Source organism: Malus domestica, chromosome 01 (assembly GCF_042453785.1).
Source record: "Malus domestica chromosome 01, GDT2T_hap1".
In the NCBI taxonomy this organism is placed as follows: Eukaryota; Viridiplantae; Streptophyta; class Magnoliopsida; order Rosales; family Rosaceae; genus Malus; species Malus domestica.
Genome location: NC_091661.1, coordinates 22,647,415 through 22,672,233, shown reverse-complemented (window position 1 = coordinate 22,672,233; position 24,819 = coordinate 22,647,415). Strand labels below are relative to the sequence as shown.

Here is a 24,819-nt window from a genome sequence, read left to right as displayed (position 1 = left end):
GTGTATGATACAAGATGCTCTGTTCTACATATATATGGAGTACATACAGTACACAGTGCTTAAGTGCTAATAAATTAATAAGAAAGTGTATAAGTTGCTAATTATTTGTTGGGCGAACTTCATAATGTCATCTTGGAAACATTCATTTCTTTTTATCTTCATTAGATGATTGTTCATCCATACAAATTGTAAATGACAAAAATAAATAAAAACCACTGAATTTCTAACTGTTGAATTGAAAATTAAACAAATCAATATACCAAAATAAGTTGGAGTGTGTACAAGAATAAAGAGGGTATGTGAAAATCATTGTCCATAACTATAATCAAATGATAGTGGTCAAAAAGCTGAAATAAATTTGTCAGTTTCGCAAACAAGCAACGTAACTAATCAATTGATGATGGTAACCAAGAGGTTGAAATGCTTCTGTGATTTTTTTAGTTCGAAAATCCAATCGGTTGTCAATTTCGCAAGCAACCAGGCCGCAAACAGCTTCAAGAAATCTGTATGAACTGAAAACTGTGGCTGGTTAGCAAAACTACCGGTTCCGCCAGTTGTAAACAGTTCCACTTTCATTACAAAAACGACCCAATTCTTTTATTCGCATCGACATGCCATTTTCTGCGTTCGTATATTGTCGCCGCCAGTCAGCCTCTTCGCTCAGAAATTAATGGCGCGTTTCTTGTTCACCAACGGCGTTGTTTCGCCACCCGCCGCCACTCCTCCGGTCGCCGCCTTCCTCGAAACCCACCCAGGCGCGTACACAACGTCCCGAACTCACAACGACGCGTCGTTCGTGCTGTTCTGGGAAAGGCACCTGAGGAGACTGGCGGACTCTGTGACAATCCTCTTCAATTCGAATCCTCAACTTCTCTTCGGACCCCACTGCAAAACGACGCCGCCTTCGCTGCCGTCTCTGTCGTCCGACTCCATCTCTCTCCGATCGACGATTCGCGAGCTCGTGAACCGCTCGATGAAGCAAGTGCTGCCGATTGCTATGGAGGAGAGGAGGGAGGGGGAGGAGCTGTCGATTACGGCGTTGGTCAGTGGCAATTTGGAGAAATTGAGGGTTGGGGATGAGGGTTTTGATGTGAGTATCTACATTGGTAGTTATGTGCCTGCTGTGTTTGGTATCAGAGAAAACGGTGCGTTTTTGGCTGTGGTGGGTCGCGGGAGAGATTTTGCTGCTGCAAAGTACTCGGATTGGGTAAGGTCAGTGTTGTGAATGATTCAATCTTCGTTTTTGTTACTTGGATTGTAAGTATTTTGAGCTGTTTCATTGTTTTTTTCTCTTGGGTTTTCAATATTTTGAGTAGTTTGATTGATTTGGTGCCTGCGTTTGTACTGTGTACCTCCGCCGTGTAAGTTTATCTTACATTGCCGGTCCCAAGCCCGGATAAAGGAGGAGGGGGAGGGCGTCAGGTAGTCGACAGCCGGCACTCCATGATCACGTCGAATCCTTATGAAAATGAATCCAGAACGAAATCGCGCTAAAGCTAGGGCGTCACCCGTAAGTGGCGCGCTGTGTGGCCCGAGCACAGTGATAAGTGAGCAAGGGTCGCTGTATCTCCATCGGCACCCGGATGCAGTGTTAAATGAGCAAGGGGGCTATAGAAACTTCTTTTCGAACGACTCCACTCAAAGTTGTTTGGGAGCATATGCTCCTATCAACTTTACACGGGACACACAAAAGAAGTACTTTGATCCTATTAGACGGGGAAGGGTGAAGAAGCTAGGACAGAAGGGTAGAGTTCAAGAGAGCAAAATGCGTTTAGGAACGTGGAATATAGGAACCTTGACGGGAAAATCTATGGAAGTAGTAGAAGTTATGGTGAGGAGAAGGATAAATATTATGTGCCTACAAGAAACTAAGTGGGTTGGGCGTAAGGCAAAGGATCTAGAAAACTCAGGGTTTAAACTATGGTATTCGGGCACAAATAGAACGAGAAACGGTGTTGGCATCATTGTGGACAAGACCTTGACACAAGATGTTGTAGATGTCAAGAGGGTAGGAGATAGAATCATGGCAATCAAGATTGTAATAGGACAAGAACTTATCAATGTGATTAGTGCGTACGCACCTCAAGTAGGGTTGGATACGAGTTCGAAGGAGAAATTTTGGGAAGACCTTGGAGACTTGGTGCAAGGAATTGCTCAGACGGAGAAGTTATTTATAGGAGGAGATTTAAATGGACACGTGGGCAGGGAGACATGCAACTATGGAGGTTTTCATGGTGGCCATGGTTTTGGGGAGAGAAACGAGGATGGGGAAGCTATCTTGGATTTTGCAATGGCATATGATCTCTTCTTAGCCAACACCTTCTTTAAGAAGCGGGAAGAACATGTGATCACCTACAAGAGTGGGTCGTCAAAAACACAAATAGATTTTCTTCTAATGAGGAAAAGGGATCGTATAACTTGTAAGGATTGCAAAGTTATACCAGGAGAGAGCGTGGCTAATCAACATCGCTTGTTGGTGATGGATGTACATATCAAAAGAGTGAGAAAAAAGAACAAGACTTGGAAGTGCCCAAGGACTAGATGGTGGAATCTAAAAGAAGAAAAACAAGCCATTTTCAAAGAGAAAATAACCACCCAGTGTGTGTGGGATAGAGAGGGGGAAGCTAACCAAATGTGGGATTCCATGGCTAGTTGTATCCGAAAAGTAGCAAAAGAGGTATTAGGAGAGTCCAAGGGCTTTGCCCCACACCAAAAGGAATCGTGGTGGTGGAATGAGGAGGTACAAACAAAGGTGAAGGCTAAGAAGGAATGTTGTAAAGCCTTATACAAGGATAGGACCGATGAAAATGGTGAAAGGTATAGAAAAGCGAAGCAAGAGGCGAAGAAAGCTGTGAGAGAAGCTAAGTTAGCGGCTTATGACGATATGTATAAACGACTAGATACCAAAGAAGGAGAGTTGGATATCTATAAACTAGCTAGAGCAAGGGAAAAGAAGACAAGGGACCTAAACCAAGTGAGGTGCATCAAGGATGAGGATGGAAAGGTTCTTGCTACAGAGAACGCGGTTAAAGACAGATGGAAAGGTTATTTTCATAATCTTTTCAATGAAGGACATGAAAGGAGTGCTTCTTTAGGGGAGTTGAGTAACTCAGAAGAGTGTAGAAACTACTCTTTTTATCGTAGAATCCGGAAGGAAGAAGTGGTTGTAGCTTTGAAGAAGATGAAGCATAGAAAAGCAGTAGGCCCAGACGATATACCAATCGAAGTGTGGAAAGTTTTGGGAGAGACGGGTATAACATGGTTCACTGACCTTTTCAATAGGATTTTGAAAACGAAGAAGATGCCAAATGAGTGGCGAACGAGCACTTTGGTGCCTATCTACAAGAATAAGGGCGATGTACAAAATTGCATGAACTATAGGGGTATTAAGCTAATGAGTCATACAATGAAGCTCTGGGAGAGAGTCATTGAGCATAGATTGAGGCAAGAGACACGGGTTTCGGACAACCAATTCGGGTTCATGCCAGGGCGCTCAACCATGGAGGCAATTTATCTCTTATGAAGATTGATGGAAAGATATAGAGATGGGAAAAAGGATTTACACATGGTCTTTATAGATTTGGAAAAAGCGTATGATAGGGTCCCAAGAGACATTCTTTGGAGGATTTTAGAGAAGAAAGGAGTACGAGTAGCATATATCCAAGCTATACAGGATATGTATGAAGGAGCAAAGACTGCCGTAAGAACTCATGAAGGACAAACCGAAAGCTTTCCCATAACTGTAGGATTACATCAAGGCTCATCCTTAAGTCCTTACCTTTTTGCGTTGGTAATGGATGAGTTAACAGGACATATTCAAGATGATATTCCTTGGTGTATGCTTTTCGCAGACGATATAGTGTTGATAGATGAAACTCAAGAAGGGGTAAATGCAAAGCTTAACCTTTGGAGAGAAGTGTTGGAATCTAAAGGTCTTCGCCTAAGCCGATCAAAGACAGAATATATGGAGTGCAAGTTCAGTGCAAATGGAGGCCAAAACGAGTTAGGGGTGAGGATCGGAGATCAAGAAATACCAAAGAGCGACCGTTTTCATTACCTAGGATCTATCTTGCAAAAGAACGGACAATTAGATGGAGATCTCAACCATAGAATACAAGCTGGATGGATGAAGTGGAAGAGTGCATCCGGCGTGTTGTGTGACCGCCGTATGCCACTGAAGCTCAAGGGAAAATTTTATAGGACGGCAATAAGGCCGGCGATGCTGTATGGCACAGAATGTTGGGCGGTGAAGCATCAACACGTACACAAAATGGGTGTAGCGGAGATGAGGATGCTTCGTTGGATGTGTGGGCACACGAGAAAGGATAAGATTAGGAATGAGGATATCCGGGGTAAAGTAGGAGTAGCCGAAATTGAAGGAAAGATAAGAGAAAATCGGTTACGGTGGTTTGGACATGTGCAAAGAAGGCCTACTGACGCTCCGATTAGAAGATGCGACTATGGGACAGAGGTTCAGGGTCGAAGGGGTAGAGGAAGACCCAGGAAAACTTTGAGAGAGACCCTAAGAAAAGACTTAGAGTACTTGGATCTAACGGAGGACATGACACAGGACAGAACACAATGGCGTTCTAAGATTCATATAGCCGATCCCACTCAGTGACTTGGATTTTCCAAGTCTCCAACCGAGAAGTTGTCCTCGCTCGGGAAATTAAGGGAACACTACCTCAACCTACATGCTCCACTCACAAAGCTCCAACAGACAAGCTTCAACAAAAGAAAATTCAAAGAACTTAGTGAAGAAGGCTTTGGTGATTTAACACAATATGTTGACATGAAGGAAAGCTTATTTATTGATATCCCCGATAAATTACAAATATGTACATATACTTGAGTCAAAATAAACAAACAAGAGGGAGCCTTCACAAAGGTTGCTTAGGAGAAGTCTCGGCAGTCGGTAGAGCCCCAGAAAGAGAAGGCACCGGAGGGGGATCATTCGGAGCCTCAGCACTGGACAGAACCCTAGAAGGAGGAGGCATCAGAGGTTGATCATTTGGAGCTTCATTACGCGGTACAGCCCCAGAAGACGAAGGCAATAAATGCCTTTGGAACAAACCCACAAATCTCTGATGATCAAGTAAAACCTGACCATCAGATTCCTTCATCTGGTCAAGCTTCCTCTTCATGTTTGTAGCATAGTCATGTGCGAGCCGGTGCAACTGTTTATTCTCATGCTTGAGCCCTCTAATCTCCTGTTTGAGACTCATCACTTCAGCCGCCAATGATTCAACTTGGCGGGTTCGAGCAAATAGGCGTTGGGCCATATTAGACACAGAACCTGCACACTGAACACTAAGAGCCAGAGAATCCTTAACAGCCAACTCATCAGACCGTTTGGAAAGTAGTCTGTTATCTTTGGGAGTGAGAAGGTTCCTGGCCACTACCGCAGCGGTCATATCATTCTTCATCACGGAATCCCCAACGGTAAGAGGACCAGTAGGGGAGACGAAGGATGGGCGCCATATGTTGTCTGGAGAAGGCGGGGCTGCCTCTTTAACAAGGTTCAAGTCAAAACGACGGTCGGAGGGGCCAGACATTTTCAAAGGTGTAGAAGAGAGAAGAGGTCGGACAAATCAAGATCTTAGAAGTGCAAGAATGGAGCTTCTACTGGTGGATATTCAAGTGTGCTTTGGAACTTAATGTCAGCCTCTATAAAAATCTGCACTCGACGAAGCTTCAGAAATCGAAGAGGCGTTTGCTTTCTCAAAAGCTGGGCTGCTCAGAGACCACGAGGGTCGATCTCAGAAATCGAAGAGGCGTTTGCTTTCTCAAAAGCTGGGTTGCTCAAAGACCACGAAGGCCGATCTCAGAAATCGAAGAGGTTTGCTTTCTCAAAAGCTGGGCTGCTCAGAGACCACGAGGGCCGATCTCAGAAATCGAAGAGGTTTGCTTTCTCAAAAGCTGGGCTGCTCAGAGACCACGAGGGCCGATCTCAGAAATCGAAGAGGTTTGCTTTCTCAAAAGCTGGGCTGATCAGAGACCATGAGGGTCGATCTCAGAAATCGAAGAGGCACCTACTTTTCCAGCCTTGTCAGCACCTGTCACACGCACACTCAGCTTTGCGGAAATTATGGGCATTCTGTCGAAGATTTCTGGCGAAGTAGAAAGCACATGAATCGTACTGTTCAATCACCCACTTCCCACACGCAACAGTAGCTCATGGGTACCACATATAACTTTGCCAAAGTTCTCTGACAAAGTTGAGACTACTTTTCCAGCCTTGTCAGCACCTGTCACACGCACACTCAGCTTTGCGGAAATTATGGGCATTCTGTCGAAGATTTCTGGCGAAGTAGAAAGCACATGAATCGTACTGTTCAATCACCCACTTCCCACACGCAACAGTAGCTCATGGGTACCACATATAACTTTGCCAAAGTTCTCTGACAAAGTCGAGACACGTGAAGCTTGCAACTCTCACTACATCGCTATGACCAAGAAGGGTAAAAGAATAGCAAAGAAACAACACTAACAAAGTTTAGACACATAAATTTTGACGGCCTAGCTACCATATTATTACCCACAAGGGTAAAGGAACAGTACCACTGCTGGATAATTGGAAAGTCCCGGTGTGTCAACCTCTGTGCTTCATGGCAAGGTAGACTAGCAAACATGCCCAACCTTTACTCACATTCGAGAAAACACTCCCAACAAGATTGCTTGCCCCAAAATCGAAGAGGCATCGCCCTCCGAATCTCGAGAGCCAGACTCCCAACATGATTACTTTCTCAAAAATCGAAGAGAGGGTAAAGGAACAGTACCACTACTGGATAATTTGAAAGTCCCTGTGTGTCATCCTCTGTGCTTCGTGGCAAGGTAGACTAGCAAACATGCCCAATCTTTACTCACATTCGAGAAAACACCCCCAACAAGATTGCTTGCTCCAAAATCGAAGAGGCACCGCCCTCCGAATCTCGAGAGCCAGACTCCTAACATGATTACTTTCTCAAAAATCGAAGAGAGGGTAAAGGAACAGTACCACTGCTGGATAATTGGAAAGTCCCTGTGTGTCAACCTCTGTGCTTCGTGGCAAGGTAGACTAGCAAACATGCCCAACCTTTACTCATATTCGAGAAAACACTCCCAACTCCCAACATGATTACTTTCTCAAAAATCGAAGACACCGCTCTCCGAATCTCGAGAGCCAGACCCCCAGCATGATTGCTTTCTCAAAAATCGAAGAGGCATCGTTCTCCGAATCTCGAGAGCCAGATCCCCGACAGGATTGCTTGTTCGAAAACCGAAGAGGCACCACTTTCCCAACTTCAAGAGCCGTATCTCCTTGGATAAAGCTTGTCTGTAATCTTCACACGCAACATCAGCTTTCCAGATACCACAGACCACTTTTTCAAAGTGCTCTGACAGAGTTAAAACTTGTGAAGCTGGCAGCTCCCACTACCGTGCTATGACCAAGCAGGGTAAAGGAATAGCATTATTACTTGATGTTAGGGAGACTCCTATATATGTCGACCTCCATCCCCAACGGACAGGCAGACCTGCAAAAATGCTCAACCCTTCCTCTTATTTGAGAGGGCACTCCCAACGAAGCCTTTTGAAATATTCAGCTTTCTTTCCCCCCGATAATACCTCTGTAAACAAGCTATACTAGAGCAAGAATATCTCATATCATCAGGGTTAAAAGCAAGAGTATCCCATATCATGCTTTTTCCCTGTCTTTTCCTTTGGCCTTGTTCTTACCTGCAAGACAAGGAGAAAGAGAGCAATCAGTCAGCACTTGGAATCAAGCTTCCAGCCAGGAACTGACTGCCTGGAACCCCTTACCCTGGCATTGCTCTCGAGTACTCATCTTCAACATCTTATGCTTCCAAGGAAGATACCGCATCTGCCTGAGGATAGGGCAAGTGAGAAGGATACAAGGAAGCATGTGGAGACAAGCGTAACAGCACACGTGCCGATACATCCACTACTCTGTCAAAAGCAAAAGTATCCCATATCAGCAGGGTCGAACGTACTCTAGATTTGATGGACTTGTTTTGACCCTCAAATTCTTCAGTCGGCCTTATACTTTGGAGGAAACCAGAAAACCCTCCAGCCCAGTTCAAGAATAAGCCTGTGAAAAGTTACTTCTTCAAAAGCAAAAGTATCCCATATCATCTCTTCTCATTTTTCTTCTCTTTATCCTTCATGCTGCCTGCAAGATAGGGAGAATGTGAACAATCAGCCGGAGCTCTGATTGCTTACCTTGTCTGTTACCTCTTTCAGCAGATCCCCTAGCTCGGCGACTTGGGGGACTCCTACTACATGGTTTGTATCGCGCTTGACCAAGCCTGAAACTACAAGTAAGCTTCAAGTGACATTGATACATTACCTTGTGCATCTCCACCAGTTACAGATACCACCCCTGGATGGAGGAAGAGTACTTCCAGAGAAGATTCCACATCTACCTATGAGATAGATAAGGAAAGTCAAGCCGATACCACACTCCGGGACTTAGAAGTTTCGTGGTTACGAGATCATTCTCCCACAATATTTCCTAATGTCATTTGTACTAAATCATTCACTTGTACTCCCTAAAGGAGAGCTTGAACCTATGTACTTGTGTAAACCCTTCACAATTACTGAGAACTCCTCTATTCCGTGGACGTAGCCAATCTGGGTGAATCACGTACATCTTGTGTTTGCTTTCCTATCTCTATCCATTTATATACTTATCAACACTAATGACCGGAGCAATCTAGCGAAGATCACAAAAAGTGATCGTTTTCGTTACCTAGGATCTATCTTGCAAGAGAACGGAGAATTAGATGGAGATCTCAACCATAGAATACAAGCTGGATGGATGAAGTGTAAGAGTGTATCCGGCGTGTTGTGTGATCGTCGTAGGCCACTGAAGCTCAAGGGAAAATTTTATAGGACGGCAATAAGGCCAACGATGTTGTATGGCACAGAATGTTGGGCGGTGAAGCATCAACACGTACACAAAATGGGTGTAGCGGAGATGAGGATGCTTCGTGGGATGTATGGGCACACGAGAAAGGATAAGATTGGGAATGAGGATATCCAAGGTAAAGTAGGAGTAGCCAAAATTGAAGGAAATATGAGAGAAAATCGGTTCCGGTGGTTTGGACATGTGCAAAGAAGGCCTACTGACGTTCCGGTTCGAAAATGTGACTACGGGACAGAAGTTCAGGGCCGAAGGGGTAGAGGAAGACCTAGGAAAACTTTGGAAGAGACCCTAAGAAAAGACTTGATTACTTGGATCTAACGGAGGACATGACACAAAACCGAGCGCAATGGCGTTCTAGGATTCATATAGCCGACCCCACTTAGTGGGAAAAGGCTTTGTTGTTGTTGTTGTTGTTGTTGATTGTTGGGTAGCTTAAATGTTCTTGAGCAGTTTGATTGTTTTGTTTCTTGGTTTTTAAGTATTTGGAGCATTTTGATTGTTTTGTTACTTGGATTTCAAGTATTTTGAGAACTTTTATTGTTTTGTTACTTGGGTTTCAAGTATTTTGAGCTGTTTGACTGTTGGGTTGGCATAATGTGCAGGATGAGGAAGTCTTTGGAGAGGTTGAGGCCGCCGAAGGGGACGGAGCTCTTGTTGTCCAATGATGGTGATCGGATTCTTGAGGGCACCGTGTCTAACTTGTTCGTTGTCCGCCGGAAGGTTAGAGGCTATAAGACTTTGTAATTTCGAACCACATTAGGAAAATTCGTGTGTAACTAAGTATTATGTCTTGCTACTGTTATCAATAAGCTCCAGTTATAGATAGTTGCATAATTGGAAAAACAATGAAACTGTTCTCAGGATATCAGTGAAGCTAAAGCCGAAAGTATGCACTGTTTTGAAGTACAGACAGCCCCTCTTAGTGGTGTCCTTCCAGGAATTATTCGGCAACTGGTCATTGAGTATGTTCCCTCCTACTATTTTTTCAAATGTATTTACTATACAGATAGTGTTATCAGCGCCATTGCAACAGAAAAGAAAAAGAAATAGAAAACATTTGGATTTTTCATTACGTTGCCACCAGAGTATGGTAGCTGACATCTGATTGTTTATTTATGCATGGTAGTCTTTTGTTCTTCTCTGTTGGCCAAACAAATTATGATTTAAAACAGGAAGTCCTATTAGACTTCTTTGGTGTCCACGAATTTAGTTGTATGCTTGAAATCAAATCTATTATAACTCTGGTGGATGGTTAAAAGTTGAACTATTGCAAGTCTGTAATGTTTTCCCCATAATGTAAGTGAACACTAACGAGTGACCTGGAGGCAGTATTAAATTGGCAATTCTGGACTAGGATCGTGCACTCCGTCTACTTTTGATTAATGGATTTCCAATTTGATAGGTATATCGAAATTGATAAAGTGCGCATATTGAGATCTGTTATGTTGGTTTTTCTTCTGGTAATTTATGTAGAGTCTGCTTAAGCAAGGGAATTCCCTTGAGAGAAGTTGCACCATTGTGGTCAGAGAGAGAATTTTGGGCAGAGGCATTCATTACAAGTAAGCCTTTACTTCTCTCTTTTATCAGTGCCATGCTATTTGTTAACTATTCAACAAAATATCGTTGCCTTGGAGATCAGTAAATTTAAGGCCCGTCGACACTTGTTGTGGGGATTTAGGACTGATACCAAAGGGCTTTGACCAGCAAGCAATATAAATGAGAATTTTAGTTCAGTTGCGATTCTGCAAACCTTTTGGGGACATTTTCAAGTCTAATTATTTGTGTTTTCCATCCACTTCTGAGTTTCAATATTGTATCTGCTAATTGTGTAATGAAAGGATTAAATTCTACATATATCACTGTTTTTATATGATATATCAGGCATAATTGTGGTACTGTTACATAGAAAGTTGTATGCCATTTGATTTTTTATTATGAAAACGAGTGACCATTTGTTTGTCAGAACATGAAACAACATTAGCTTATTAGTTTATTAGATTAGAATTTACGGGTCGATAGTTTTTTCACTAGTTTGATGCATCATGCATTCCCATTCTGATTATCAAATGCTCTGTGAAAGCTAACTGTTCCAAGGGATTTGATTTGAGGCAACACTGCACTATATATTAGAATATTTTGTATGATTAATATTGCAGGCAGCTTGAGACTTCTGCAGCACGCGAAGACAATTAGTTTTCCAAGTTCATGGGAATCACTGGATTCTAATTCTTTGGAGGACATCACATGGATAGACAAGCATTTTGAGGTGTGTGCATCTAAAGTTTCAAGATGTGCAACTGTTCTTTACTTATCATATATTCTCTGCTTTTTAATCACTATGTATTATTTTTAATATAACTAGGACGGCCCTGGGATGATCACGACAATAATCCAGGTAAATCTAGATATTCTTCTTCTCTTGCACAAAATGTCAACTTGTTCCACCCACAATGAAATAAGAATAAAGTAGTCAATTCCCTGTGTAAAGTGAACTGCTTTAACATCATTCCTCATGATTCTGATAACTTTCTTTTTTTTTTTTTTTTTTTTCCGAGCAGAAAGAGGTCATGGAAAAGGCAGTTTTAGAAGGGTACTCCGTCAGTTACTTATAAAAGGAGGATAGATCTTCTTCTTGCATGGTACTTGTACGTCTCCATGAGTTTATCGTCTTGTCCCTCCCTTCAATGCTGGAACGGGTGATAACAAGCTTGAATTTACGTCGTTTGTCAAGTAAGCTTTCTATGGTTCTTTTAGTCCAGTTCAAGCGAACCAAGGAACATAATGTAACGGATCTACTTTGTTTAGAATGTAAACCCTCCTAGAACATAGCTATATAGTATCAAGCCTCTATCACAGATACAAATTAGTTTGATCTCTTTGCGCTCGATGTAGTTGGCAATAAGTTTGAAGACATTCGATATACTTATATTTTAGACATTGTTTTGCATATTACTGCTGCTACTCATGGTTTGGTAGACAGGTCTCATACTTCCAGTGTACCCATTCCAAACTAGGCAGGAGCAACATCGGTTGTCGTATATGAGAATCCCGGAAACCAAACAGAACCCAGTAACTTTTCACGTACGGTCTCATCAAAAGACCGGAACCTGTCTATGTAACCACCGGAATAGCCGATCTTAGCAGGAATTCAGCTGAGTGGCACCCTTAATTGTTGGGGACCAACTTTTGCTTCATCTTTTGCACAGTTGCAGCTAAAGCTATGTGTGAACCATAAAAATGCAAAAGCTTAAATGCATTATTGTCCAATGTCTTTGCTTTTTCTGAGTTGGGATAACAATATAACATGGGCTGCTGTGTGCCAGCCGAACAAGCATCTTCTAATCTTTCCCTAATTAAGTAGCTAATTAATTACTTATGGTCTAAAACATGTCTAATTTTGTTTTCCATCTCTTCCTTTGTTGTTGTTGATGTGGACCTTCGTATCTTTCCTCCATAATCGTGGATTGGATTTTGGTTTACGAGAATATAGAGTGATAAGATTGGTTAAGGGATAAGAAAAGCATCAGAATCTCGAGTTCAATTGACCGCTTTGGTGCCGGAGGAGGTGCACACTGTTATAACCAAATTAGCTCCGCATGCATTGTTTTTGTGTTGGATGATTTCATGCGTTTAAAATTAATAAAATAAAAAAAAGAACGACTATTGCATCCTCGTTGCAATGACATTTCATAATTTTGATATTGACTACAATTATAATCTCAACGGTAAGTTGGTCATAGTATTGTAGCCGAATCCCGTATTCGTACACAATAAAATTTATCCTAGTGTTGCGTACATAGCTCATATTAATAAACCTAGCTGCTTATAAATTTGAATGGATTGGGGTGACAATATTAGCATAGACCAGCTTCACCTAACCTTGAGACCCACTATAAATTATGTAGTGCTTTATATGTTAATAACACCCTGTCAGATGGTCATCAAATCGAAAAGTAGTACTAAAAATAATAATAAATTTTAAAAGTTATGTTGTGTCGCGTCAAATCATATCATAATACGTTCAGACTTTAAAATTAAAGTTCTATCGTATCATGTTTCTATTATTTTAGATTTCCGTTATTTCTTAGAAAAAACAAGTTTATGTTACGTATTTAACGCAAAGTATAAATTCACTTCATCCTAATTTTAAAAAGGGCATAATAAACCCATAACATTTATAAATGTGAAAATTAATCAATCTTTTTGTATATCATTAGTTAAACGCGTTTGTCGTATCAAAAACTCAAATTATCCATATTTAACACGAACACAACGTTTTATGAATCATATAACTAGTCATGTCAAGAGTTAAAAAAAAAATTAACTTTGACTTGCTAACTTCGTATCAAAATTGAATTGAAGATTTAGAAAACACAATAGGCATTTTTTACATTAGGGGAGATGAGGAGTTTGGCTAAGCCACACAATAGGCAGCCTAATTTGATATCAAATTCTCCATTCACGAGATTTAAATCTAAAACTTCTCACTTCTAAAAAAAAAAAATACCACAATACCGTACAACTGAGTGGCTAAGATTTGGACTTGTAAAACGCTCACAAAGAGCTTTTTTGAGGCCAATAGTGTGTCGTACGAAGCCCATAACTCGGCCCTTTAACCCTGTAAAAAAATCTGAGCGAAAAAAAAAATAACCGACGGAAACCAGAACGAACGGTGTTGATAAATGGTAGTAAGCATCAAGCCAAAAACCTTCCTCCTTCGCTTTCTCCATCGTCAGATCGCTTCCCTCTCCAACGCGCGCCAAATACAAACACTTTCACCTTCCCCTCTGTCTCTCTACGTATACAGGTACGAAAAGCTTCCCTCTTTCTGCTCTAATGGCGGCAGACCTAAACCTAACGGGCCGGCCTAGGGCTCCGATTCCAATTTCCGATTTTGTTATTGAATTGTTTGGTGAAATGCAGTGAATCGTTGTGAGTAATGGCGGAGGCACCGACGAGTCCGGCGGGCGGGAGCCATGAGAGCGGCGGCGAGCAGAGCCCCCAGGGAGGAGGAGGAGGAGGAGGCGGTAGCGGCGTCAGGGAGCAGGATAGATATTTGCCAATCGCCAACATCAGTCGCATCATGAAGAAGGCTCTGCCGACCAACGGCAAGATCGCCAAGGACGCCAAGGACACCGTCCAGGAATGCGTCTCCGAATTCATTAGCTTCGTCACCAGCGAGTAATTTTCACCCTTCTCTCTCTTTATCTTTCTTTCTCTCTCTACTGTTATTTACTTTGCTTTTCAATCGGAATTTTCTGTGTTGATTTTGAATTGGGGTTTTTTTGGGTGTTTAGGGCCAGCGATAAGTGCCAGAAGGAGAAGCGGAAGACCATCAACGGCGACGATTTGTTGTGGGCGATGGCCACGTTAGGGTTTGAGGACTATATCGAGCCCCTCAGGATTTACTTGGCTAGGTACAGGGAGGTAATTATTCTTTAACTTTTGCCTTTTATTTCTCCTTTTTCTTTTACTTTAATTCACTTTACATTTTAGCATTTTTCAAATGGAAATTTGCAGTTTGGTTGTAGCAGTTTCTGGGTTTTTTTTTTTCTTCCTATTTTTAATTTATGCAATGGTGTTTTCTTATCAGTTCAATCTAACACTTCCTTTTCTTCTTCTTTGTTTTTCCCCTTTGGTTTGATTGGTTGGGATCATTGGATTGTCACAGACAGAGGTAACTAAACATTCTTCAGTGTTAAATCTAGTTTTATGTTCGATTGAAGTTTGAACTACGTTTGAATTGTTTAGTTTATTAGTTTGTATCACTTTTGGAGCATTAGAAATAACTTGACCGGAAAACTTTGAACAGGGTGATGCAAAGGGGTCTGCTAGGGGTGGAGATGGTTCTTCGAAAGGGAATGCTGTTCCAGCAATGCCTGGCCCAAGTGCACAGGTCTGATTTTATAAAGCCGATTAAAATTTTATTCTGTGTAAAGTTTTGAACTTGGAATTGTGACCTAACTCAATTCTCTTTTTGTTGGGTGGTGAATAAATATTGGCAGTTTGTTCATCAGGGAGCATTGAATTATGGCAACCCTCAAGTAACTATCTTTATCTATCTTCCTTCTATTTTCGCATGGACAAATACATGACATATATACACACACATTGTGTGCTTTCAGCCTCATATACATTTGATCTTTTTCAGAAACAAGCTAATTAGAATTACTCTAGAATGGGAATCTCTGTAATTGACATATGAACGACTTTGTTCAACTTTTAGGTTGCCCCTTCGAAAAGTTTAGAATGACAGAATCTTAACCAAAATTTACAACTGACATGTTTTCACATTAGTCTTGTTTTGAGCATATGATATGTGCTTGCTAAACATTTGGACTAGAGTTGCACTGGTTTTATGTAAATGCTTTCGGTCCATGTTGTCCATTAAAGCCACCAGTAGCTTCTTATGACAAAGACCATACGGGATTGTGTGTTTTTTTCTATCTAGGTGAAGATGTAGTGATTCTGGGACACATAAATTCGAGTGAATAGTGTATAACAAAATTTCAGTATGTGTACATCGATAGTTATGGTTGGTGAAGAACTTGCTGCTTGAAAAATCAACTGCCTTTTATTCTTTGATGCCTGTGAAGGTTTTTTTTATAGGATTTACATCTTCCAATGAAACTTTCTGAAGTTGAGAAATTATAGCTTTGCCTGTACTATCTATTGGCTGGTTTGGTAGTTGTCAACATTTCACCATAAATCTGAAGGCAGTTCAATGAAGTCTGTTTGAAGTTTGGAAAAATATAGCTTGATTTTTACCAACTATAGGCTTTAGAATTGTCTTGGGGATTCTAATAAGATGCAGCATCTTAGTCATCTCGAGAAAACTTGCCTGTCACATTAATAGACTGTTTAGAATAGTCTTTTAAGAGAAACATTTTATCACTTATAAAAATCTTTACTCTTTTAGATTACTTTTATTTTTCCTAATGGTAATTCCAAAGCTTTTTATTAAATAGGGAACCAAGGCACATTTAATAGAGTATATTTTTTGCACTATCACTGAAAGTAGTGGATATCCATGTTTCATAAAAACAGATTCACTGGTGACGGGTTTTCACATTCCTTAAGAACCTGTTTGCGGGTGAAGGTGTCTAGTGTACCCATTAATACCAAGTGTTACTGAAGTGTCACATACTTTTATTGCATTGCATTAGTGTCTGCTTTGAGAACAGGATCTCTCACCTTATAATATCTTGCATTTGTCAAAACATGCTGTGACGCTCAATTTGTTACATTATTTTTTTGCTTTTTGGAAAGGATATTATTTCTTATTGGTTTGTATGGTTCTTTCAGTTCACTGAATGAATCCACTTGCCTTATAATTTTTTTTTTCTGCTCAATTGTAGGAGGATTATTATGTGCCATTGAACAATATGGGTAATGGAAGTTGATGCTTTTGCGAGTGATATGAGGAAGAAGAGAGGACATGGATTGTGGTCAATGTGCAATTGATCTTGATGATGTGTTCCTCGATATCTTGCAATCCAGGCACAGCATCTCGTTGTTCATTCCATGCAAAGCAACGAGTAGAAGGTTTTAATTTCGTCTTATATCATTTTTAAGAATTCGAAGGTGGTAAAGTTGTTAATTTTCAATACTGATAGTATCATTTATGTGAATGACAACTATGTTTCTGGGGTCTCTGTTTTGGTTGGGGTAGGGTTGATTTGTATTTCGCAGATGCTCCCATTAGCTGGGTTTGTGTAAAGTTTTCTTTGGCTCTGTGTCTAGTTTAGTTGCCTGACCGTGTTAAGAAATGCTGTTTTAATCGGATGCTATTCTTAGAACCCCATTTAAAGAAAAAAAAAGGTTGAAATATATGAAGATTTTCATATAACGAGTTTGGTTATCTCACTTTGCTGTCTAGCTATAGCAAGTAATTGTCCTTGGGGATTTGGGGCATGGATTTTGCCCTGTGTGTTGTGTTTTATTCGGGATGCTATCCCGTTCGATGGCTGTATTTTTGTTGTGTCACAAGCCAAACGTGCACCGTTGCCAGTGTTATAGCAACAAAGTAAATAGCTTGAATTGGTGTTGTATGATGAGGCTCAAAAATCATTCGAAGATTTGAGTTTGAGTTCGTGCGCATAATTTTTCTGTGTATGTTTCAAGCATCAAATTTTCTCCGTGTATGTTTCAAACTGTGATTTTTAGAGTAAGAGTCGAGAGTTAAACTAATAAACCTCCGACGTTTGTTATTTTGTTGCTGTGACTTGAAGTCCTAGAACCCTAGAGTTTGTGAGACGTGGTCGGACCTAAACCTTGTTGATTAAGCACGTTGAACGTGCTTCGACGTGCTTAACTTATGAGTTGTCGGACTAGGAACTCCAGTTACCCAAAACGTTGTGAAAATGTCGAGACATGAACCAAACAAGAAAGAAACAGTGATGGATGAGTAGGACATGCAGAAAACCACCGGTGAGTCGCACACAAAAACAATCACCGACCGCCAGTCCTCATCCTGTCCTTGTCCAAGTACTCTTTCGTTATTAACAGGCGCACGTGACATCACGTGATCCTTGTCACCACCAATGTTCGGATTTTTGAAGGAGCAGGCGTCACGTTGCGCGCACGTGAGCTGTGATAATAGATAAGAGAGGGAGAGAGAGGGAGGGAGAGAGAGAGAGAGAGAGAGAGAGAGAGTAATGGACACATCATAATCATATTGACAGGTTCTTTATGTAAATGGATTTTTATTTTTTCAAAAAATGGGGATTAGGTGTAGAGCTCATTTCGCATTGAATTTCAACAATTCGATCGTCTATTTTGTAAGTCTCGATTCATATATCATCTTTGTAAAAATTCAATTAAATCCAAAATCATTTGCCTATTTAATTATCAAGATAAAATTTCATTGTTTCTTATATAAAAAAATATTCGTTAATTTCTTTGAATCCAATTAGATGTCTTAAACATTTCTTATTTGGCTAATATTTTGCAAATATGATATATGAGATGCAACTTAAATAATAGACATTTCGGATTGTTAAAGTTAGATATGGTGTGAATCCTACAACTAATTTCTATTTTTATAATAAAAAAAATGAAGGTCCATTCCCTTAAAGTTTTTATCATATCGATATGGTCTCTTTTATTTGTGTATGAGAACAAATTGGGTGTGTTCCTCCCCACGACGTGAGTATCGTTTGTCTCTCAATGTATCACCCACCACTATCACAATTCGTACTGTCCTCTTATCGAACAATATGATATACCATGTTAGTGAGTTTTTAATACGAGTTATTTTCAAATTATTTCTCTCAAAGAATATAATAAGGTCTTGTATATATGACAGGAGAATATTCCCCATGCATTTTGGTGAGGCAAGAAAAACCAAGACAAAAGGACCTTCAAATTTAGTGCGGCAAACTTCTGGATTGCTCATGCCAAACTCACCGTCAAATTATATGCTTCATTTTCATACATAAAAATAGAGAGGAAAAATGAGTGTGACTTCAACACTACGAATCTGTTTTTTTTATTTTTTTTATTTACAATTATTTGAATTTTTTTATATTTAATCTCAATTCTCAACCATTCATTATACATACCATTCAAAGGAAAAATTAATTTTCTATATTTATAACAAATATAAAAATAAAAATAAAAGATTCTATATAAACATCCTGCAATTAGGATGGGCAATGGTTATGCGGGCGGGTAACCGCAGTTAATTTACCCATAACCATTTATGCTTATACCCGCATAACCGTTTACCCGTTGGGTAATTGCCTAAACGGTTATACACATACCCATAACCGTTTATAAACGGTTAACCATACCCATAACCGCATACTCATTTAAGCGTAACTGTTTAATACCCGTTTACCCATTTATCCTTTTTAACCCATTTATCTTCTTTTTTTTTACCATTACCCTTTTTTCACCTGTCTACATGTTTTTTAACAACTTGAAAATTAAAAAAAAATTGTCATAATTTATTTGTTTGGACAATTAAACACCGTTATAGGTACATTCATCATACATTTCCATATTTTAATTTTTTAAATCCTTATACCATTCCAATAATTGAAATAATAGTTTACGAACGATATTTTTAACTGTTACCAATGAAGGTAAATATAAAATTTGTTAAGTATTATTGGGTTACAAAAATTGTTTAGAAGACATTTCTGTCAAAGCATTTCTGTCAATTTCACGGTTACCCGCAAGAAATTTAAATTAATTTGGCCAATTCCTTGATGATGAGAATTATCATTCCTGTAGTAGTGTTATTGAGAGAATGACCGATGAATTCCTTGCTAATTTATTAGGTGTTAAGTATTATTGGATCGAGAACATGGTTTGTGTTAGTTTTACATATATAAAATAAATCGGTAAACGGTTACCCGTTTATAACCGTGGTTAATACCCATAACCGGCCATTTAAATTTTGCGGGTAAACGGTTATACCCATAACCGTTTATTTATCTAAACGGTTACCCATAACCGTAACCATTTAATTTAAATGGGCGGGTAACCGCGGTTACCCATAACCAATGGGTATTTGCCCATCCCTACCTGCAATGCATCATTTGAGTGTGTGAGTGCATAGGGAAGCATGTGTGCCACTTAGGCCAACTCAGAAGAAGGGAAGAGGATCCTCGGATTCACTTCGTGGGAATCCTAGAAATCCTCACACATTTTAGTCGTTCATCGTAGATCGTGCGATCAGTTTTCATTAGTTACTATTTGTGTTTAATTTTAAATAAGAAAAATCATATGATTTCTGATCGCATGATGCATGATGAATGTCTAAAATGTAAGGATCACTAGAATCCCCACAAAGTGGATCCGGATGAAATCCAAATTTCAGAAGAAGAACATGAGAACATGGATCCTCTTCGGATCCATTGGTTCTAATTCACCAAGTTACATCATTCGGGCTATTAAAATTTGATCTAACAGTTAAAGTTATTATAACTTTTAAAGTGAACCCCTATTTATAATCATTAGATTAAATTTCAATGATCCGGATAATGTAACTTGATAGATTAGGATCAATGAATCCGAAGAGTATCCATGTCCGGTCCAGCCAGCTCACACCACTACCGGTAGTAGCACCCCTTCTTCATGCCTCCTTTTATTATTTCTTTCTTTCTTTCTCCCCTCAAATCTTACCTTTTACTTACTGTACCCCACCCCGAAAGCCTCTGTTGGTCAATGGTCAAAAGGAACCCATATTTATGAACTGACGAAATATCCCTGTTGATGTACAGCTGGCCACGTTATAATCCACAGTGAAAGAGAGAAAGAGTCGGGGGGTTTTTGAGAGATTCGGCCGGCAAACCTCCGCACGTGGGACCAAAAGTGGTTTGCCAAGGGAAAACAGAGCTGAGTTCGGATTCTCGTTTCTTTTTATGAGGATCTTCGAAATCTGTATATTATATTTTTTTATTATATATCATGCAATTATAAATTATTTTAAATATTTTTATTTAAAATTAAATACAAACAGCATTTGATAAAAACTGATCATACGATGTACGATGAACATACACAATTTACAAATTTCCAAGATTCTCACCAAAATGATCCGGAGAGGATCCTGTCGGGATAGAGCCACACAACACCCTTCATGCTCTTTATTATGGACAAGGATTGTCTGCCCTCCCACTTCCCGTGCCCTCCCGTGCCCTCCTATTTGTGTGGTCACGGTTAAGGCACGTCAATATTTTATATTATTATTCATTTTTGTCTTATTATATCTATAAAAAAATAATATAAAATGTTGACGTGGCTTAACCGTAACCACACAAAACAGGAGGGCACAGAAGTGCACCGGAAGTGGGAGGGTAGACAATCATTGTCCCTTTATTATTCCCATGTCTCTACTCCGTTTGTTGTCTGAAATGTTTGAAATTTCTCTGGTCGAATATCGAAAGAAGTAAAGAAGGGTACAAAAAAACTCTAAAATTTTGGCTAAATCATATTTCGTTTATTTTTCGATCATATCAGTTAAATATCGGAGATATAAACAATGCATCTTACTATTTGTATCGTATTTATTATTTTAGTTTTGATGTCAGATAACCTAATTTTTCGTTTTCACAACACTGTGCGTCCAATATTAATTCTTAAAGATAATAAGAACTTTGAGTACTTTTGTTTTATCTTTTGCTCAATCCTCAAAGTCTTCTCATTTCATAGCTCTCTCAGCCCTAAATTCATTCACATTAATTTGTAAAAATATGTTTTCACATGAAAGTGTAAGATTAATCTCCAAAACAGACGAGATGTGGATTAAATCAGTTAGTCAAATCAATATTTTTTTTCTTGCACTCGAGTTCAAATCTCCCTCTTTGTAAATTAGAGCAGTTTATAATATTTGCTTTTTAAAAAATAAAACTCTAAACAATGGCCTATTCTGAATGAAGGAATTATTGTCCCATTTGGATAATTGGCTGTTGTATCTTTATATATAGATGGAGAAGACAAATATAGTAAAATATTCATAATACCAAAAATGCTCATCGCTTCTTACAACTTTTAAAAAGAACAATTCATTAAACAAGAAATATTAGTAAAATAATTAAAAGAAAACAACCCCGCGTAAAGCGAGTAACTAACCCTTTTAAAAGATTTAAAAAAAAATCATCCAAACTGTAAGTTACTTTTTTTTTTCAATAGAATTCAAAATTTCAAAAATTAATAAAAATTAAACAAAAAAATGTAAATTGTCACATGCGTTAGCGCAGCAAAAGGGCTAGTGAGAAGAAAATGTGACAGCCTCCTTCATTAACGCCACTAATTACCCTTGGAAACTGCCCTTGTTTTGGGATGAATCTTGATCTTCTCCTAAGTTAAGGGTGAGGATCCTCCTGAGCAAATTTATAGGACCATTGAAATTTTATCCAACAATTACAAACATGAGGTTCTTCTAAAAATTATAATAATTGTAAGTATTAAATAAAATTTCAACGGCTCGATAGGCTTTCTCACGAGGATTCTCATCCTTAACTTAGGAAAGGATCCTAATCCGAATCTTTGAAGCCATGTTTGATCGCATAGACAGACAGGGACATCAAACAATGTTGTAAGCGAAGGTACACAAGTTTTCCTTAACGAAGAGAGCTTCTCCTTCAATATAGAATTCATAGTGGGTCCACGTGATCAAGCAGTTAATATTTATGAAATTAAACTTATGCACATCAGATCAGACGGCTTCTGTCCTTTGACCGTATCGTAGCGTACAACATGCAGACACAGAGCAAGCAGTTTCACTCCAAAACCACAACTTTGCCATTTTTGGGGCCAGTCCCCAAATTATACAAAGCACTGCTTGTGAACAAAAACTCATTTAAATGACGGTTGTAACCTTTTACATACAACTGAATTTTATCAAACAAGTTAATCAAGTACGGATAAATATGTCAAACAATTAATAAAATAAAATAAAAATAAAAGGCAAAAAGATTTTAAAAGAAATCGATGTCTCCCACTTAAATCTAGGGGTGCAACTCAGGTGGGTTGGACGAGTTGGAAGATCAACCCAATCCTAATCCAATTTTTACAATTTGGGCTAGAGTTCGGGTTGTGTTTCATTCGAGTTCATTTGGGCTCATGTTTAATTGGGTTAGGGTTTACTTAGGTTGAGTTCAGGTTGCCCAACTTTTTCAAGTTTAATCTTGTAATAACTTAGTTTCCAAGAATTCGTAAAAAAATTAAGCCAAGTAGCATCAAAGCTAGCTAACTTTAATTTCATAAATCAATCTACTATAAAGCTTTAGGATTTAGAGACTACGAATATGCTGATTAATCAAAGGCTCTTATTCCCTAAAAGTTTAAGTAATTATAAAGGGTAATTTATTAAAAAAAAAAAATTAGAAAGGCATTGGTTTTTGGACTTGACTCACTTGGGTGTAATATGAGCATTAATTGATATGGGTACAATCTGGTTAGATTGGGTTTGATTAGTCAGGTTGGGTTGGGTTGGGGATGGACGGGGAAATGATCAACTCAAGTCAAACCAATCAATGAACGGGTTGAAATTGGGTTGGGTTCGGGAGGGTTATAACTAAAAAAACTCACTTGTTTGGGCTTAAAGTTAGATTGGATATGGGCAGGTTCGGATTGGCTCAACCAAGTTGCACCCCTACTTCAACCCCTCACCCCTTCTCCTTCCAAGCATTTAAAAAAAATATTAAAAAATGATTTTACGTATAGTGGTGTTTTTTTTTTTCCAGTTGTAATCAATAAGGTCTTAAGTTCAATACTCAACAAATTATGTTATATTAGATGTTAGATCAGTCACTGACGGAGTTCAAATCCATGCTGTCATACAAGGGCTCAACTTATTTCTACCACTGTGATAACAAAATTTATCGTTTGACAAAAACACTCAACAAATTACTTTTGTATTTGTCATTTAAAGTCCACATCTTTTAGGCTTTTTTTATTGAATAAATGCTTTTATTAACGGAAAGGAATCCGGAGAGGATTCCTCTCACCAAGTCCACATCATCAGAGCCATTGAAATTTGATCTAACGGTTAAAGTTATTATAATTTTAAAGAAACTCCCTGTTTGTAGCTGTTGTATCAAATTTCAATGGTCCGGATGGATGAACTTGGTGAAACGGATCCAGAACCTTTCCTTTATTAACCATCATAGAATAATATAAAGATTAAAAAAAAAAAATCAAACATGAAAATCAGGAACTAAAATCTCGTCTCATTTAAAGGCAGGCTACTTGATTAAACATCACAAGACTTAAAACAAAAAGCGTACAAAAATATTAGTATTGTGTTCCGAACCTAGAAGATATAGGTTGCACGCGGGTACAGGTGATCATGTCCAAACACACAGAAAAATGTACTGTCGTATTTGTATCCATGCGTGAAGGTGTTCTGGAGCCCATATCGTATCCGTCGACTGCCTTTTGTTTCTAGGACTGCACGTCATGTAAGTCTGTTTCATTAAAAATACGTGGGGACCACCCATATAACTTACGGCGTCTAGCTGTCTCTTTGATAATCGGTTCTTCCATTTTTGTAACATGTTCCCACGCGTCAACCAGGCGCATGGGATCACGCGCAAGTAATTGGTAAATATTAATATTTTACCACCTATATTTTTTAGAAAATAAGGAAATTAATATTCATGCAGTATAAAGACCTGTGTTCTGTACTCAATTTCTACCCCCCTTGTCGCTTGGTTCATGAATCATGCACCAGTGATTTTGAAGCACACAATTAGAGATTTTTCTTACCAAAACATGGTAAATGCCAATTAGTCAAGCTGTACTGGAGGAGCAGGAGCTGTACATGTGATCTCGACTGTGTTTGTTGTCAAGTTACCAAAAGAAGGAAACGGTGTGCTAGTTGTACTACTTCATGTGCGTTAGATGTACGTTTGACTTATCATGTGAGAAAAGAAACATACAAAACCGATGAACAAAAGTTTGTAGAATTGGATATCATGCACAAAATCGTGAGTGCTCGTTGTACTAATTATATACAACAATTGTAACTAGTTCTTTTCGTGTGTACCTGATCACTTGAGAAGAGAGACTTACATAACCGATGCATAAAAAATCTTAAAATATTCGTGAGCACGTGTAACGCTTTAGTACACTTAATCAGATATTCAAAATATCTGAATTTACAATGAACGTATCACTTGAGAAAAGAAACATACAAAATCGATGAATGAAAGTTGTGTACAACTGGATATTGTGCACAAAATCGTGAGTGCTAGTTGTACTGATTGTATACGACAACTGTAACTAATTCTTTTCGCATGTACATTGTCACGTGAGAAGAGAGACATACATAACTGGCACATAAAAAATCTTAAAATATCCTCAAGCACGTATAACGCTTTAGTATATTTAATTAGAAATTCAAAATATCTGAATTTACAACTCATATCATACTCAAT

At 39.1% G+C, this 24,819-nt stretch overlaps 2 protein-coding genes and 1 long non-coding RNA gene across 3 annotated transcripts; all 3 read left to right on the top strand.

Moving 5' to 3' along the window:
• Nucleotides 1–226: 226 nt before the first annotated feature.
• LOC103432563 (uncharacterized) lies at nt 227–11,873 on the top strand. Its single transcript, XM_008370760.4, has 7 exons — nt 227–1,212; nt 9,529–9,646; nt 9,788–9,888; nt 10,400–10,485; nt 11,083–11,192; nt 11,289–11,321; nt 11,485–11,873. Exons 1-7 carry the CDS (start codon nt 671–673, stop codon nt 11,536–11,538), a joined length of 1,044 nt encoding a protein of 347 aa, XP_008368982.2. The 5' UTR covers nt 227–670; the 3' UTR covers nt 11,539–11,873.
• A 1,431-nt stretch (nt 11,874–13,304) lies between these two features.
• Nucleotides 13,305–14,384, top strand: LOC103406270 (nuclear transcription factor Y subunit B-3-like). The gene is made up of 3 exons (XM_008345273.4): nt 13,305–13,733; nt 13,850–14,107; nt 14,224–14,384. Exons 2-3 carry the CDS (start codon nt 13,866–13,868, stop codon nt 14,366–14,368), a joined length of 387 nt encoding a protein of 128 aa, XP_008343495.3. The 5' UTR covers nt 13,305–13,733; nt 13,850–13,865; the 3' UTR covers nt 14,369–14,384.
• Nucleotides 14,385–14,642: 258 nt separating this feature from the next.
• LOC139197483 (uncharacterized) lies at nt 14,643–16,775 on the top strand. The gene is made up of 3 exons (XR_011582925.1): nt 14,643–14,822; nt 14,932–14,970; nt 16,285–16,775. It is a non-coding gene; the product is annotated as an uncharacterized lncRNA (long non-coding RNA).
• Nucleotides 16,776–24,819: the final 8,044 nt, after the last annotated feature.